The following is a 17,317-nucleotide window of genomic DNA, read 5'->3' as shown; positions in this document are numbered from 1 at the left end:
GTTTTGTTTGGTTCAGCAAAACGGCCCATGCAGACATACTTAAGACAAACCATCAGCTTCTGCCATGGTGATATTGGAAGCCTAAATCTTTAATTTTTATTTGTATCTTGCATAATAAGTGAAAAACTGTTATTTAGTCATTCTGAAATATTTATAGAACGATACTCCCTCTCTTCCAGCTCACTGTAAAGAAGTTATTGAAAAGACTGTATATGTAAGGATAATAACTGATCATTTTATATCACACAACTTGCTACCAAAAGTAAACTTCGGCTTTAGAAGTTGTTAAACAACTGAGAATGCTATATTTTATTTTCTCTGTGAGGTACTGGATGGGTTAAACAAAATGTTTCGAACGCTAGGCATATTTTTTGATTTAACAAAGGCGTTTGATTGTGTTGATCATAAAATATTGCTCCAGAAATTGGATCATTACGGAATACGGGGAGAAGCTCACAACTGGTTTACATCTTACTTTAGCAACAGACAGCAAAAGGTCATTATTCACAGTGCTGAGAATGGCTGTGACGTGGGGTACGGTCAAGTGGGGGGTGCCCCAGGGATCAGTGTTGGGCCACTCCTGTTTCTTATTTATACCTAAATGATAAGTCCTCTAGTTTTACGGGTAACTCTAAAACACTTCTGTTTGCTGATGACGCTAGCTTGGTAGTAAAGGATGTTGTGTGCAACACTGGCTCGGTTACAAATAGTGCAGTTCATGACGTAAGTTCTTGGCTTGTAGAAAAGAAACTAACGCTAAATCATAGTAAGACCGGGTTTTTACAATTTCTAACATACAATTCAGCAAAACCTGACGTTTTAATTTTACAGAATGGGCATATGATTAATGAAACTGAACAGTTCAAATTTCTAGCTGTTCAGATAAATAGTAAACAGTCATGGAAAGCTCACGTTCAGGATCTTTTTCAAATACTTAATACTGCCATTTTTACTATTCGAACGGTCTCTGAAGTGAGTGATCGTTCGACATGAAAATTTGTCTACTTTGATTATTTTCATTTACTTATGTCATATGGTATTATATTCTGGGGCGACTCTTCCATTCTAAAATGTTTTGGCTCAGAAACGGGCGGTTCGGGCAATAAGTGGTGTAAATTCACTAACCTCTTCTCGACCACTGTTTACGAGTCTGGGTATTTTGACATTGGCCTCTCAGTATATACATATTTCCTATTGTCGTTCTTTGTTACCAATATTAGTTTATTCCCAAGAATAAGCACCTTCGCTCGGTTAATACTCGGCAGAAATCAAAACTGCATTTGGATTGGTCTTCCTTAACTCTTCTGCAGAAAGGTGTGCAGTATACTGCTACATCCATTTTCAGTAAGCTACCACTAGAACTCAGAAATCTTAGCAGTAATTCACGCGCTTTCAAATATAAACTGAAGAGTTTCCTCATGGGTCACTCCTATTCTGTCGAGGAGTTCCTTGAAAATTAGGCTGATTATTGCTGTATTATTGATTGGTTTGACTTTTTTTTGGGTTCATAATTTATTTTGTCTGTTATTACTTTTATGTTGTAATTTCATGTACTGACACGTTCCATGACCTTGGAGATTTTCTCCTCAATTTGGTCCTACGGAACTTGACGTGAAAATAAATAAATAAAAATGTGGAATCATTTTCACAGTCTCGATTTTTTAACATTTTTTTCCTAATAGACTCTTTTTGCTCGTTGTTCCTGGTCCTCAAAAATGGTTCAAATGGCTCTGAGCACTATGGGACTTAACTTCAGAGGTCATCAGTTCCCTAGAACTTAGAACTACTTAAACCTAACTAACCTAAGGACATCACTCACGTCCATGCCCGAGGAAGGATGCGAACCTGCGACCGTAGCAGTCGCGCGGTTCCAGACTGAAGCGCCTAGAACCGTTCGGCCACTCCGAGCGGCTCCTGTTCATCATCATCATCAAGTGCAACAGCAATCATTGCAAACCGCTTTAAACTAAATTTTGTCATTTTATTACGATCTACCGTGAACTATGAAATAGCGCCTGTGGTGGGTATTTAGTGAATCAGGTGTAACGTCACGACGTTCTGTTCTTTCGACGCTGTGTAGTGTGAACGCTCAGGAATTCCTCTGACCGTCGGCTCTCCAAAACGTGACGGTTACGTGACCGTGATGTTCCCGCAAGTGTGAATCCACCTTTACAAGAGTGTATATGACGTATGAAGATGGTATCTGTTCTTTCGGACATGTCCGAAAGAACAGATACCATTGGTGACCATGCAGCTCTCTTAGAATGAAATGATAATTAAATCAAAACCCTAAGCTGTCGACAAGCGTTGATATACACGAGCAGGGACATTTGAAAATGTGTGCCCCGACTGGGACTCGAACCCGGGATATCCTGCTTACATGGTGGACGCTCTATCCATTTGAGCCACCGAGGGCACAGAGGATAGTGCGACTGCAGGGATTTATCCCTTGCACGCTTACCATGAGACACACATGGTTCAAATGACTCTGAGCACTATGGGACTTAACTTCTGAGGTCATCAGTCCCCTAGAACTTAGAACTACTTAAACCCAACTAACCTAAGGACATTACACACATCCATGCCCGAGGCAGGATTCGAACCTGTGACCGTAGCGGTCGTGCGGTTCCAGACTATAGCGCCTAGAACCGCTCGGCCACTTCGGCCGGCTAAGACACACATGCCTACTTAATGTACACACACTACATTCGTAGTGCCCCGGCCCATTACTGGCGGCAGACAATCTTACCGAGTCCCGTAAGAGTTCGGGCAACACGTGTGCATCCAGCGCAGATGAAGAACGTCAATGGCCGGTTAGCCGTAACATGTCCGAAAGAGCAGGTACCATCTTCATATAGTTAAGGCTAACCACCATTGACCTCCTTCCTCTGTGCTGGATGCACACACATTGCCCGAACTCTTACGGGACTGGGTAGGATTGTCTGCCGCGAGTAATGAGTGTAATGGGCAGGGGCACTACTAGGGTATAGACATAAGTTGGGCATGTGGGTTTCACGGGCAGCGTGGAAGGGATTAATCCATGCAGTCGCACTATCCTCATTGCCCTCGGTGTCTCAGATGGAGAGGGCGTCTGCCATGGTAAGCAGAAGATTCCGGGTTCGAGTCCCAGTCGGGGCACACATTTTCAAATGTCCCTGTTGGTGTATATCAACGCTTGTCGACAGCTTAGGGTTTTGATTTAAATATCATTTCATTCTAAGAGAGCTGCATGGTGACCAATGGTATCTGTTCTTTCGGACATGTCCGAAAGAACAGATACCACCTTCATATATCATATACACTCTTGTAAAGGTGGATTCACACTTGCGGGAACATCACAGTCACGTAACCGTCACGTTTTGGAGAGCCGACGGTCAGAGGAATTCCTGAGCGTTCACACTACACAGCGTCGAAAGAACAAAACGTCGTGACGTTACACCTGATTCACTAAATACTCACCAGAGGCGCTATTTCATAGTTCACGGTAGATCGTAATAAAATGCCAAAATTTAGTTTAAAGCGGTTTGCAATGATTGCTGTTGCACTTGATGATGATGAGGAACAGGAGCCGCTCGGAGTGGCCGAACGGTTCTAGGCGCTTCAGTCTGGAACCGCGCGACTGCTACGGTCGCAGGTTCGAATCCTTCCTCGGGCATGGATGTGAGTGATGTCCTTAGGTTAGTTAGGTTTAAGTAGTTCTAAGTTCTACGGGACTGATGACCTCTGAAGTTGTCCCATAGTGCTCAGAGCCATTTGAACCATGTGTGTCTCATGGGAAGCGTGGAAGGGATAAATCCCTGCAGTCGCACTATCCTCTGTGCCCTCGGTGGCTCAGATGGATAGGGCGTCTGCCATGGTAAGCAGATGATTCCGTGTTCGAGTCCCGGTCGGGGCACACATTTTCAACTGTCCCCGTTGATGTATATCAACGCCTGTCGACAGCTTAGGGTTTTGATTTAATTATTATTTCATTTTGGGAGAGTGGGCCAGAATAGGCGGGTACTGACCACGTCGATGCGCAGGAACTGCTTGGCGTGGTGGAAGCAGGCCTGCAGCAGCTCGGGCAGGTCGTAGTGCTCCGCGGCGCAGATGAGTCCCGGGATGTTGGAGCAGGTGAGCGGGCAGGAGCCGGTGTGTAGGTAGTCCAGCAGGATGCGGAACGTCTCCGGGTCGAACTCGATGATGGGGAACTGCCACACCAAAACACACATACACTGCACCACTGCTATGTTACGCACGGAACGTTTACATTGTTTTAAGGAAGGCGATGGTATACAGCTTTTAAATATATTTTTCTAAAACAAGATTTGGCACAATATTAGTATGCAGCCTTACTGAAACACCTAATTCGATCAAACAGCTTACCATCCTCAGGTATAAAAAAATTGGCAAGGTGCGCGTAGGTCTTGTGTACTGGGGATCCGTACAAACTTAACTGCACTACTGGCCATTAAAATTGCTACATTACGAAAATGACGTGCTACAGACGTGAAATTTAACTGACAGGAAGAAGATGCTGTGATATGCAGATGATTAGCTTTTCAGAGCATTCATACGAGGGTGGCGCCGGTGGCGACACCTAGAACGTGCTGACACGAGGAAAGTTTCCAACCGATTTCTCAAACAGCAGTTGGCCGGCGTTGCCTGGTGGAACGTTGTTGTGATGCCTCGTGTATGGAGGAGAAATGCGTATCATCACGTTTCCGACTTTGATAAAGGTCGGATTGTAGCCTATCGCGATTGCGGTTTATCGTATCGCGACATTGCTGCTCGCGTTGCTCGAAATCCAATGACTGTTAGCAGAATATGGAATCGGTGGGTTTAGTATGGTAATACGGAACACCGTGCTGGATCCCAACGGCCTCGTATCACTAGCAATCGAGATGACAGGCATCTTATTCGCATGGCTGTAACGGATCGTGCAGCCACGTCTCGATCCCTGAGTCAACAGATGGGGACGTTTGCAAGACAACAACCATTTGCTCGAACAGTACGACGAAGTTTGCAGCAGCATGGACTGTCAGCTCGGAGACCATGGCTGCGGTTGCTGCATCACAGACAGGAGCGCCCGCGACGGTGTACTCAACGGCGAACCTGGGTGCACGAATGGCAAAACGTCATTTTTTCGGATGAATCCAGGTTTTGTTTACAGCATCGTGATGGTCGCATCCGTGTTTGGCGACATCGCAGTGAACGCACATTGGAAGCGTGTATTCGTCATCGCCATACTGGCGTATAACCTGGCGTGATGGTATGGGCACCATTGGTTACACGTCTTGGACACCTCTTGTTCGCATTGTTGGCACTTTGAACAGTGGACGTTACATCTCAGATATGTTGCGACCCGTGGCCCTACCCTGCATTCGATCCCTACGAAACCCTACATTTCAGCAGGATAATGCACGACCGCATGTTGCAGGTCCTATATGGGCCTTTCTGGATACAGAAAATGTTCGACTGCTGCCCTGGCCAGCACATTCTCCAGATCTCTCACCAACTGAAAACGTCTGGTCAATGGTGGCCGAGCAACTGGCTCGTCACAATACGCCAGTCACTACTCTTGATGAACTGTGGTATCGCGTTGAAGCTGCATGGGCAGCTGTACCTGTACACGCCATCCAAGCTCTGTTTGACTCAATGCCAGGCGTATCAAGGCCATTATTACGGCCAGATGTGATTGTTCTGGGTAGTGATTTCTCAGGATCTATGCACCCAAATTGCGTGAAAATGTAATCACATATCAGTTCTAGTATAATATATTTGTCCAATGAATAGCCGTTTATCATCTGCATTTCTTCTTGGTGTAGCAATTTTAATGGCCAGTACTGTATGCACACAGACACTTAATCGATTCTGGGAATTCAGGATCGGGACGATTCTTGCCTGTTATCGACGTTCATACTCGCAAAATAGTGCTCACAGGGATTCCAATATTTTCAAGAATGTTTTAATTTCAAGTTAGAAGTCGGTTAACAAATGAGAAAAGAGTTTTCTTTTCGTGTGATGTAATTGTAATTTAACAATTTTTAAATTTTTTTCCTTTACTTGTACTGAGAAATCTTTGTTCTTATAAAATTTCACGATTCTACGTCAAGGGGGAGTACCTTCTATATTATAATTATTGAGTTTTCGAGTATCAAAATACGTTACATAAATGACAATATCTTTTGTTTACATTTTTACAGCACTAAACGACTACATACCTCAGGGTGTGATATAAATTTGCCCTTTATACGTCTACTTATTACTGAGAAAAAGATTAACATTTTTACAGGACTAAACGCCTACAGACCTCAGGGTGTGACATAAATTTCCACTTGATACATCTAGTCGTTCCTGAGAAACATGGGGATTAACGGATGTAAGGACAGACAAACAATCAGATGATAAATGAAAAAAAAAGGTGTGGTATATTTACAGATTAACAATTCTAGGTTTTTTTTCTTTGGTTGTAGAGTGAAACCTACTTCTTGATAAATTTCGTGACTCTAGAGGAACGGAAAGCACCATGCAGATTTTGATGAGTGAGTTTTCGAGTGTCGAACCTTGCTACATAAATGGCCGCATCTTTCTGTTGAATTGACTTAGAAGCTCACATTTTTTACATCACCACATCAATATAGACCTAAATGTGACATAAGTTTCAGCACTGATAGGTCTACCTGTTCCTGAGAGACAAGGGCTTTAACAGACGGATGGACAGCCAGTCTGACAACAAATGAGAATTTTTTTCTTGTTGTATAGCTACAAATTAACAATTTTAGGATTTTTCCCATATGGTTGCAGTGTGAAACCTTGCTTCTTGCCAAATTTCATGATTCTAGGTCAACAGGAAGTATCATGTAGGCTTTATGAGTAATTTTGCGAGTATCAAAATATATTACATAAATGGCCATATCTTTTATTGCTTTAAACTTAGAGGCTTCACTTATTTACACCGCTAAGAGGCCATAGTCCTTAATATGTGACATAAATTTCATCTTGATAGTCTACCCCTTCCTAAGACAAAGAGTTCTTAACAGTCGGACAGAAGTACAAGAAAGTGGTCCTATACGGGTTACTTTTCCACCGGCTGTAGTATGGAACCCTAAAAATGACATTAATCACAGAGCATTTTCACTGATCATCTTGTGTACAGAGATCAGTGTTATACACCGACTATAATGAACATACAGAATGATGTTGACTATAACTGCACTGAACTTACGGAATACAGTTAATGTACAACATTGATCAATGTACAAATATTCTTATTCATATCCATGCGCTGGGATTTTGGAACTAAATAAAGTTGTGTGCTCAACGGCGTGGTGCAATCATTTCAATTGTACACCATTTCGGCGGTTTGCCTGTCTCTGAGCGGATTCATAACATACATCAAATACACACATCAAAAAAAGTTTTGAATCACCTCGGTTCCGAGAGTTCCGGAATCTGTACATAAAATTGGAATAGAGATCAACATAAACATCATTTCTGCCCTTTTTATTGCTCATGAAAACCAAACACTGCATTTGTACCACCATACAGCGAGACATTCAGAGATGGTGGTCCAGATTGCTGTACACACCAGTACCTCTAATACCTAGCAGCACGTCCTCTTGCATTGATGCATGCCTGTGTTCGTCGTGGCATACTGTCCACAAGTTCATCAAGGCACTGTTGGTCCAGATTGACCCACTCCTCAATTGCGATTCGGCGTAGATCCCTCAGAGTGGTTGGTGGATCATGTCGCCCATAAACAGCTATTTTCAATCCATCCCAGGCATATTCGATAGGGCTCATGTCTAGAGAACATGCTGGCCACTCTAGTCGAGCGATGTTATCCTGAAGGAAGTCCAACGATGGAGGCGCGAACTGTCGTCCATGAAGACGAATGCCTCACCAATATGCTGCCGATATGGTTGCACTATCGATCAGAGGATGGCATTCAGGTATCGTACAGCAGTTACGGCGCCTTCCATGACCACCAGCGGCGTACGTCGGCCCCACATAATGCCACCCCAAAACAGCAGAGAACCTCCATCTTGCTGCACTCGCTGGACAGTGTGTCTAAGGCGTTCACCCTGACCGGGTTGCCTCCAAACACGTCTCCGACGATTGTCTGGTTGAAGCTATATGCGACACTCATCGGTGAAGGGAACGTGATGCCAATCCTGAGTTGTCCATTCGGCATGTTGTTGGTCCCATCTGTACCGAGTTGCATGGTGTCGTGGTTGCAAAGGTGGACCTCGCCATGGACGTTGGGAGTGAAGCTGCGCATCATGCAGCCTACTGCACACAGTTTGAGTTGTAAGACGACGTCCTGTGGCTGCACGAAAAGCATTATTCAACATGGTGGCGTTGCTGTCAGGGTTCCTCCGAGCCATAATCCGTAGGTAGCCGTCATCTACTGCAGTATTAGCCCTTGGCCGGCCTGAGCGAGGCATGTCATCGACAGATCCTGTCTCTCTGTATCTTCTCCATGTTCGAGCAACATCGTTTGGTTCACTCCGAGATGCCTGGACACTTCCCTTGTTGAGAGCCCTCCATGGCACTAAGTAACATTGCGGATGCGATTGCACCGCGGTATTGACCACCTAGACATGGTTGAACTACAGACAACACGAGCTGTGTACCTCCTTCCTGGTGGAATGGCTAGAACTGATCGGCTGTCAGACCCCCTCCGTCTAATAGGCGCTGCTTATGCATGGTTGTTTACATCTTTCGGACTGTGTCTGTGAAAAAATATCCACAGTCAACGTCTATCTTCAGGAGTCCTGGGAACCAGGGCGATGCAAAACTTTTTTTGATGTGTGTACAACTGCCTCATTACTCATACGGCGTCTTGAATATATCACGAGCTGATTCCAATCCATAATATTGTATTTTCCATACGACCATTGAAGGCAGGGGCTTCCCCGTATGTTTGTACATGTAGTTCTGCGCTAGATTCATGGAGAACATTCAAGGTTGAATGACGAACAGTTATCGATGCAAACTCATTTCTATCGAACGTTTCGTGAGGCAAGGAGACCATTTGTCTGACGTTTTATTTGCAATGGTCCTTGAGCCAGCTCTGCTTGGTCTCCGCCGATTCTTGGAAGGGTTTATTTATGGACTATGAGGTTCCGATGTTGTGCATATGCTGATAATATCATATTCCCGGCGAGGTCAGGGGGTGACATACAGACGACGCTGTGATGGTTTCAACAGTACGGTACAGTGGTTGGCAGTATCATCTGTAAGCGGTAGATGAAGTATATGGATGTGGCCAGGGGTCTGTCCCTGGGAGCGGCAGTGTCCATTAATGACGTATCAGCGCTCAAATGTGTAGGGGTCCTACTTCATGACCATATTCAACGCACTGCACAGGTCACATATTACGACAGGTACGTCCATTGGTGTGACTCCACATGCTACCCAAGATGAACATGCTCCGGCAGACACAGTACATTAATGTCTTATGATCTCCCAAATTAAACCATTTCGAACATATGCTACCGACCCCCAATACAATAGTTACCAGGATACAAGCTGCATTTGGACCTTTCGTGAGTAGATCAGGTAATAAACCACTTCGGTTGTAAGTAGTTTTATTGGTTTAATGACTGTTTTCGGGCTATTATAAGCCCATCGTCAGGTGAAGAAGACTGCAGTAGGAAAATGGAGAAACTGTACTAAGAGATTGGACGCCACTTATATCTTGTTTGTTGTAGTACTGGGAATTCGCAGCCCAACTGTAAATATGAAACCGATATGGTCGGGTTAGAATGAAACACAGTTATCACCTGCCTACCCTCCAAGATTCCCTCCAGTAATAAATCAAAATGGCTCTGAGCACTATGGGACTTAACATCTATGTTCATCAGTCCCCTAGAACTTAGTACTAAATCCCTTGATGCCTCAGAACGTGTCCTACCAACCGATCCCTTCTTTTAGTCAAGCTGTCCCACAAATTACTCTTCTCCCCAATTCTATTCATTACCTCCTCGTTAGTTACATGATCTACCCATCTGATATTCAGCATTCTTCTGTAGCACCACATTTAGAAAGCTTCTATTCTCTTCTAGTCTAAACTGTTTATCGTCCATGTTTCACTTCCATACAAGGCTGCACTCCATACAGATACTTTCAGAAAAGGTTTCCTGGCACTTTAATCTATAATCTATGTTAACAAATTTCTTTAAGTCAGAAACGCTTTCCTTGCATGAACCAGTCTACATTTTATATTCTCTCTACTTCGACCATCATCAGTTACTTTGTTCCCAAAATAGCAAAACTTATCTACTGCTTTAAGCGTCTAATTTCGTAATTTAATATTCTCAACATCACCTGATTTAATTCGATTACATTCCATTATTCTCGTTTTCCTTTTGTTGATGTTCATCTTACATCGTCCTTTCAAGTCACTGTCCATTCCGTTCAGTTGTTCTTCCAGGTCCTTTACTGTCTCTTACAGAGGCAAACCTCAAAGTTTTTATTTCTTCTCCATGGATTTTAATTCCTACTCCGAATTTTTCTTTTGTTTCCTTTACTGCTTGCTCAGTAAACAGATTGAGTAACATCGGGGATAGGCTACAACCCCGTCTCACTCCCTTCTTAACCACTGCTTCCCTTTCATGCCCTCGACTCTTATGACTGCCATCTGGTTTCTGTACAAATTGTAAACAGCCTTTCGCTCACTGTATTTTACCCCTGCCACCTTCAGAATCTGCAAGAGTGTATTCCAGTCAACATTGTCAAAAGCTTTCTGTAAATAGGTATACAAATGCTAGAAACGTAGGTTTGCCTTTCCTTCATCTACTAAGGTAAGTCGTATGATCGGTTGTGCCTCGCGTGATGCAACATTTCTACGGAATCCAAAGTAATATTCCCCGAGGTCGTCTTCAACCAATTTTTCTATTCGTCTGTAAAGAATTCGTGTTAGTATTTTGCAACCGTGTCTTATTAAATTGATGGTTCGGTAATTTTCACACCTGTCAACACCTGACCATGTCAACTCATGTTTACGACTGGGCAGCGAATTCCCACTATTAGCCTACTATAATAAACAAGTGTTAGTGGTAAAGAGTCCCTCATTATACTTTCTCCGTTTTCCTACTGCAGTCTTGTTCACCTGGAGATGGGCTTATAATCACCAGAAACCGGTCATGATTGAAACAAAAAAACTATTTACATCTGAAGCGGTTTACTGTCTGGTTATACGATGCTTTGTTGTGGATTTTCATTTAACCAAATTTTATTTCGTGAATGCTGACACTGTTTTTAAAATTCGTTACGCTTTGACATTGCCCTCATGTGAAAGTGACGTAGGTTTGACCAATGTCAGGAACAGAGTGGAGGCCTTTTTGTGGGAACGATGCGCCGACTATGGCGTTCTGAGCAAGACATCCTGGTCGGCACCGTGATCGATGAACCCTCCAGTTGCTGTCGGTCATATTTCGCCGCCATTCAATCACATTCGTACGTTTCTCACTGACTATAGTTACGGGCTGGGTGACCTGCCTTCTAGTCCGCCCCCGGTAGCTGAAAAAAAAGGGAAAGAAAAGTGGTCAAGGCGACATAATGGCAATCCTAAACGCCCGGGTTCGATTCCCGGGTGGGTCGGAGATTTTCTCGCCTCAGGGAGTGGGTGTCGTGTTGTCCTTATCATCATCATTTCATCCCCATCGACACGCAAGTCGCCGAAGTGGCGTCAAATCGAAAGACTTGCACCTGGCGGACGGTCTACCCGACGGGAGGCCCTCGTCACACGACATTTACATTTTCCTGCCTTCTACACGATCGTCCACGGCAAAGGACTGTTATTGCCAGTTACAGAGGCACCACCGTGCAAATGTGGTTGAACGACGGCACCCTGCCGCGCGATGGGACAGGATATGACGTGTTATCCATCTATACTTTACCGCACGGAAGTGCGGATTTCTTGGTACGTGGCCGTGAATGACAAATTCCGTAATCGCCAACGATTGCGCTCCATTCATATGGTCATCGCGCCTCTGTGTCTACGTTGCATAGTAGGGCCTACTTGATCCGGAAGCACGTCGGTTGACATATGGTACAGCGGCTGCACGTTGGCTGCTCACACAAGGAATGTTAGCCCTCCTGCTACGATAGCCGGCCGCGTCGATTATTTCTGACGCTCAGTTCCAGCCGCATCCCGTCTACTTACCAGCTGCCAGGACATATGAAGTCAATTGGTTTAAAGGAATGGGGCTATACTATTTCTTCCGCGACGGTGTCAAAGAAATGTTAGATTATTGATGCTTCTTGCTGGACAAACACACAGCCTTAGAATGCTGGGCGAAATACCGGTCTTGCTCTGCCAACTATCTGGGTTCATTGTCCATGGAGGCTCCGGCAAGCTGTGGTGTTCCAATTGCGAGAAGACCTACACTACTAGCCATTAAAATTGCTACACCACGAAGATGACGTGCTACAGACGTGATATTTAACCGACAGGAAGAAGATGCTCTGATATGTAAACGATTAGCTTTTCAGAGCATTCACACAAGGTTGACGCCGGTGGCGACACCTACAACGTGCAGACATGAGGAAAGTTTCCAACCGATTCTCATACACAAACAGCAGTTGAACGGCGTTGCCTGGTGAAACGTTGTTGCGATGCCTCGTGTAAGGAGGAGAAATGCGTACCATCACGTTTCCGACTTTGATAAAGGTCGGATTGTAGCCTATCGCGATTGCAGTTTATCGTATCGCGACATTGGTGCCTGCGTTGGTCGAGATCCAATGACTGTTAGCAGAATATGGAATCGGTGAGTTCAGGAGGGTAATACGGGACGCCGTGCTGGATCCCAACGGCCTAGTATAACTAGTAGTCGAGATGACAGGCATCTTATTCCCATGGCTGTAACGGATCGTGCAGCCACGTCTCGATCCCTGAGTCAACAGATGGGGACGTTTGCAAGACAACAACCATCTGCTCGAACAGTACGACGAAGTTTGCAGCAGCATGGACTATCAGCTCGGAGACCATGGCTGCGGTTGCTGCATCACAGACACGAGCGCCCGCGATGGTGTATTCAACGACGAACCTGGGTGCTCGAATGGCAAAACGTCATTTTTTCGGATGAATCCAGGTTCTGTTTACAGCATCGTGATGGTCGCATCCGTGTTTGGCGACATCGCGGTGAACGCACATTGGAAGCGTGTATTCGTCATCGCCATACTGGCGTATCACCTGGCGTGATGGTATGGGCACCATTGGTTACACGTCTTGGACACCTCTTGTTCGCATTGTTGGCACTTTGAACAGTGGACGTTACATTTCAGATATGTTGCGACCCGTGGCCCTACCCTGCATTCGATCCCTACGAAACCCTACATTTCAGCAGGATAATGCACGACCGCATGTTTCAGGTCCTATATGGGCCTTTCTGGATACAGAAAATGTTCGACTGCTGCCCTGGCCAGCACATTCTCCAGATCTTTCACCAACTGAAAACGTCTGGTCAATGATGGCCGAGCAACTGGCTCGTCACAATACGCCAGTCACTACTCTTGATGAACTGTGGTATCGTGTTGAAGCTGCATGGGCAGCTGTACCTGTACACGCCATCCAAGCTCTGTTTGACTCAATGCCAGGCGTATCAAGGCCATTATTACGGCCAGATGTGATTGTTCTGGGTAGTGATTTCTCAGGATCTATGCACCCAAATTGCGTGAAAATGTAATCACATATCAGTTCTAGTATAATATATTTGTCCAATGAATACCCGTTTATCATCTGCATTTCTTCTTGGTGTAGCAATTTTAATGGCCAGTAGTGTAGATTCAAGACTGATCTTAACCTATGTACACAGGGGACAGTACTATTTACCATACTAGAAAATGACATGCTCAGCTGTTGTAGTGATTTTTTTTACCTAGTGTGATCTTTATGTTGTAATTAAGAAACACTGATAGTAACGTGAACTGTAAAGAGTAAGGCGGCAGGTTTGCGTACACCTCCTTCCAAAAATTTTTTTTCACCTTTTGTTTTCTAAAGCCAACGGCCTTGCCGCAGTGGCAACACCGGTTCCCGTCAGATCACCGAAGTTGAGCGCTGTTGGGCTGGGCTAGCACTTGGATGGGTGACCATCCGGTCTGCCGAGCGCTGTTGGTAAGTGGGGTGCACTCAGCCCTTGTGCGGCAAACAGAGGAGCTACTTGTTTGAGAAGTAGCGGCTCCGGTCTCGGAAACTGACATATGGCCGGGAGAGCGGTGTGCTGACCACATGCCCCTCCACATCCGCATCCAGTGACACCTGTGGCCTGAGGATAGCACGGCGGCCGGTCGGTTCCGTTGGGCCTTCATGGCCTCTGTGGGAGGAGTTTAGTGTAGTTAGTTTGCTTTCTAAAAGCTTCTGTGTCTTCCTTCTCAATTCAAAAAAGTATTACATGTAGTAGTCGATGTTATTCATTACAAATAATGTATTTGCTGCAATTCTTGTCGCAAAGGCTAATATCTGTAATGTTGCCCCAGAGGCTAGAAATCTTAACTTAACTGTCAGTCTGTGTCAGAAAGTAAACACAGATTATACCCTGTAAGTTTCTGTTATTCTGTTATTGGTGTCTCTGGTCAGAGTTACAGGACGGACTTTGACTGGAATCGGCGATAAGTATAAACTTATGTCTTCCCCCACGTTCCCAAAGGGCAACTGTCATATCCGAATACCTCACAAAACTGGAAATTGTGCGATTCGAACACTCTGCAAAATGGAAATCCACAATGAAGCCCCTTCCGAAATTTGTCAGGTGCTGATAACGCTGTATTACACGAGTACGTAACATCTCCGTGTCTCTCACAGTGACCAGTCAACATCTGACGTTGTTCACACCCCTTACATATCTTACCAAGCCTGGTAATAAAATTAAAAACACGAACAACACTAAATGCGCTCTGATGGCCGTTCTATCTGTCGCATAGAATTGTAATTCTAATTATTTTCATACCCGCCGACGGTGTGTACTTAAACGAAATTACACTGACATTTGACCATGTCTTCTGAGTGTTTCACATTTTTAGTCAGGCAGTTTAGTAACTACATGTTCCAGCACACGTTACTCTTTGGCAATTGGTTTTAAATAGAGATTAATGGTTCTGTTGACCACGGAGTGAGAAACGTCTTCCAAACGAGATCTGCTCAAGAAATTCTGGGACTTTGCCCACAAAATTTTTCTACGCTTATCTTTTACTTATTGCGCATTGTCTCCTTCGAAATACTCTCCTCCACAACTGATTGACCGCTCCAAACGCCGTTTCCACTTCCAGAAGCGCTATCTGCGATTTTTCTTTTATCTCGTCTATCGTTGAAGTATTCATTCCTTCAACGGGGAAATAAAAAAAGTCCGCAGGGACCAGGTCTGGAGAGTATGGAGGATGAGGCAGCACAGATTTCGTTCTTTGTGCAATAGACACGCACCAACAGGGATTAATGCGCGGGTGCGTTATCGTTATGCGACAGCCATGATTTGTCTCGCCATATTTTCTTCTCACATTTTCTCGCAGGCGTCGCAAAACGTCCCGATAACCGTTTGCCCCCGTGACACAAATTCATAATGAACTAATCCAAAGTCAAATAAAACAATCAGCATGGCTTTGACATTTGACCTGACCTGACGTCTGACAATCTCTTTTTTGTCTTGGAGAACTTCTCCCGACCCATTGTGAAGATTGACCTCGGTCTCAACGTCATAATCGTAGACCCACGTCTCACCACCAGTTATGATTCTCTTAAGGAACATTTCGTTGTCATTTGCGTGATCCAAAAGCTCTTCACAGATTGCGATGCGAAGGTGTTTTTGGTCTTGACCCGTGAGCCGTGCGACGAACTTGGCGGCAAGATGATGCATTCCAAGATGCTGTGTCAGGATTCCGTGACATGATCCAACTGAAATGTTACATTCTTCTGCAATCTTTCCGACAGTCAGTCTTCGATTGGTAGGCACAATTTTGTTGACATTCCAGACATGAGCGTCTACGGTAGACGTCGAAGAGCGTTCTGAACGAGGGTCATCTTAAACTTCCGTTCGGCCATTTTTAAACTGTGTGAACCATCCGTAGCATCGAGTACGGCTTAAGAACTCACCACTGTACGCTTCCGGCATTATTTGGCGTGTCTCCGTAAAGGCTTTCTTGAGTTTCACGCAAAATTTAATGCAGACGCGTTGTTCCTCTAACTGTGCCGTCGCAAATTTGCATACTGTGCGACACAATGTTCTACTCAATACAGCACTGAACAATAACCAACAGACGTACAACAATGAAACTTCCGGCAGTTACGCATTAAACACAGGCGTGTGCAGGAATGCCAGCCACATTTCGCTCCAACAGACCATTGATGCGAAATTACGAATGTTCCGGAATTTTTTGAACAGACTTCGTATACATGTTCAGTGTCAATATATTGTGTAAAAAAAGTATCAATTTTTCGTTACCATTAACTGTTTCCGACGCTTTAGTTTGAAAAATTTGGCTCAAAGGTGTCTACAGCTTTCGTCTGTAGTGGTACAAAAGCGCACGACACCCTGCTACATGTTGCTTCAAACAGCAAGGTTCAAATGGCTCTGAGCACTATGGGACTTAACATCTATGGTCATCAGTCCCCTAGAGCTTAGAACTACTTAAACCTAACTAACCTAAGGACATCACACAACACCCAATCATCACGAGGCAGAGAAAATCCCTGACCCCGCCGGGAATCGAACCCGGGAACCCGGGCGTGGGAAGCGAGAACGCTGCCGCACGACCACGAGCTGTGGACAAACAGCAAGGTGTAGTACAGGTGAGCTCGTCGTTGGGCGCACCTAATCCAGAAACACACACGGAGAGCAATGTTTAGCCACATACGAAAAAAGGCCACAGCTCAGATGTTCATGTAAGGTATGTTGTTGTTGTGGTCTTCAGTCCAGAGACTGGTTTGATGCAGCTCTCGTAAAGCTGCATGCCCTCGCGAAAAATTACAGCTGTAGTTTCCCCTTGCTTTCAGCCGTTCGCAGTACCAGCACAGCAAGGCCGTTTTGGTTTGTGTTACAAGCCCAGATCAGTCAATCATCCAGACTGTTGCCCTTGCAACTACTGAAAAGGCTGCTGCCCCTCTTCAGGAACCCTACGTTTGTCTGGCCTCTCAACAGATATTCCTCTGTTGTGGTTGCACCTATGGTACGGCTATCTGTATCGCTGAGGCACGCAAGCCTTCCCACCAACGGCAAGGTCCATGGTTCATGGGAGTGGGGATGTAAGGTATAAGGTGGACTAATGATGTCACATTGTCACCAAATTTCACCGCGCCACTGTGGATGTGTTACAAGATGGGAAAGTGACCACACCCTTT

General features: G+C 44.9%; 1 protein-coding gene and 1 pseudogene across 1 annotated transcript in view; one reads left to right on the top strand and one right to left on the bottom strand.

Moving 5' to 3' along the window:
* LOC124550723 overlaps positions 1–17,317 on the bottom strand; it is a 207,267-nt gene that overhangs the window by 36,561 nt on the left and 153,389 nt on the right. The window contains exon 5 of the mRNA XM_047125444.1: positions 4,008–4,190. Coding sequence (XP_046981400.1) covers positions 4,008–4,190 — 183 coding nt within the window. The remainder of the gene's footprint in view (positions 1–4,007; positions 4,191–17,317) is intronic.
* LOC124551659 lies at positions 13,990–14,107 on the top strand (annotated as a pseudogene).

Source organism: Schistocerca americana, chromosome 9, assembly GCF_021461395.2.
Source record: "Schistocerca americana isolate TAMUIC-IGC-003095 chromosome 9, iqSchAmer2.1, whole genome shotgun sequence".
Lineage (NCBI taxonomy): Eukaryota > Metazoa > Arthropoda > Insecta > Orthoptera > Acrididae > Schistocerca > Schistocerca americana.
The sequence above is the reverse complement of the archived record's forward strand: the minus strand, read 5'-3'. Positions and strand labels throughout refer to the sequence as shown.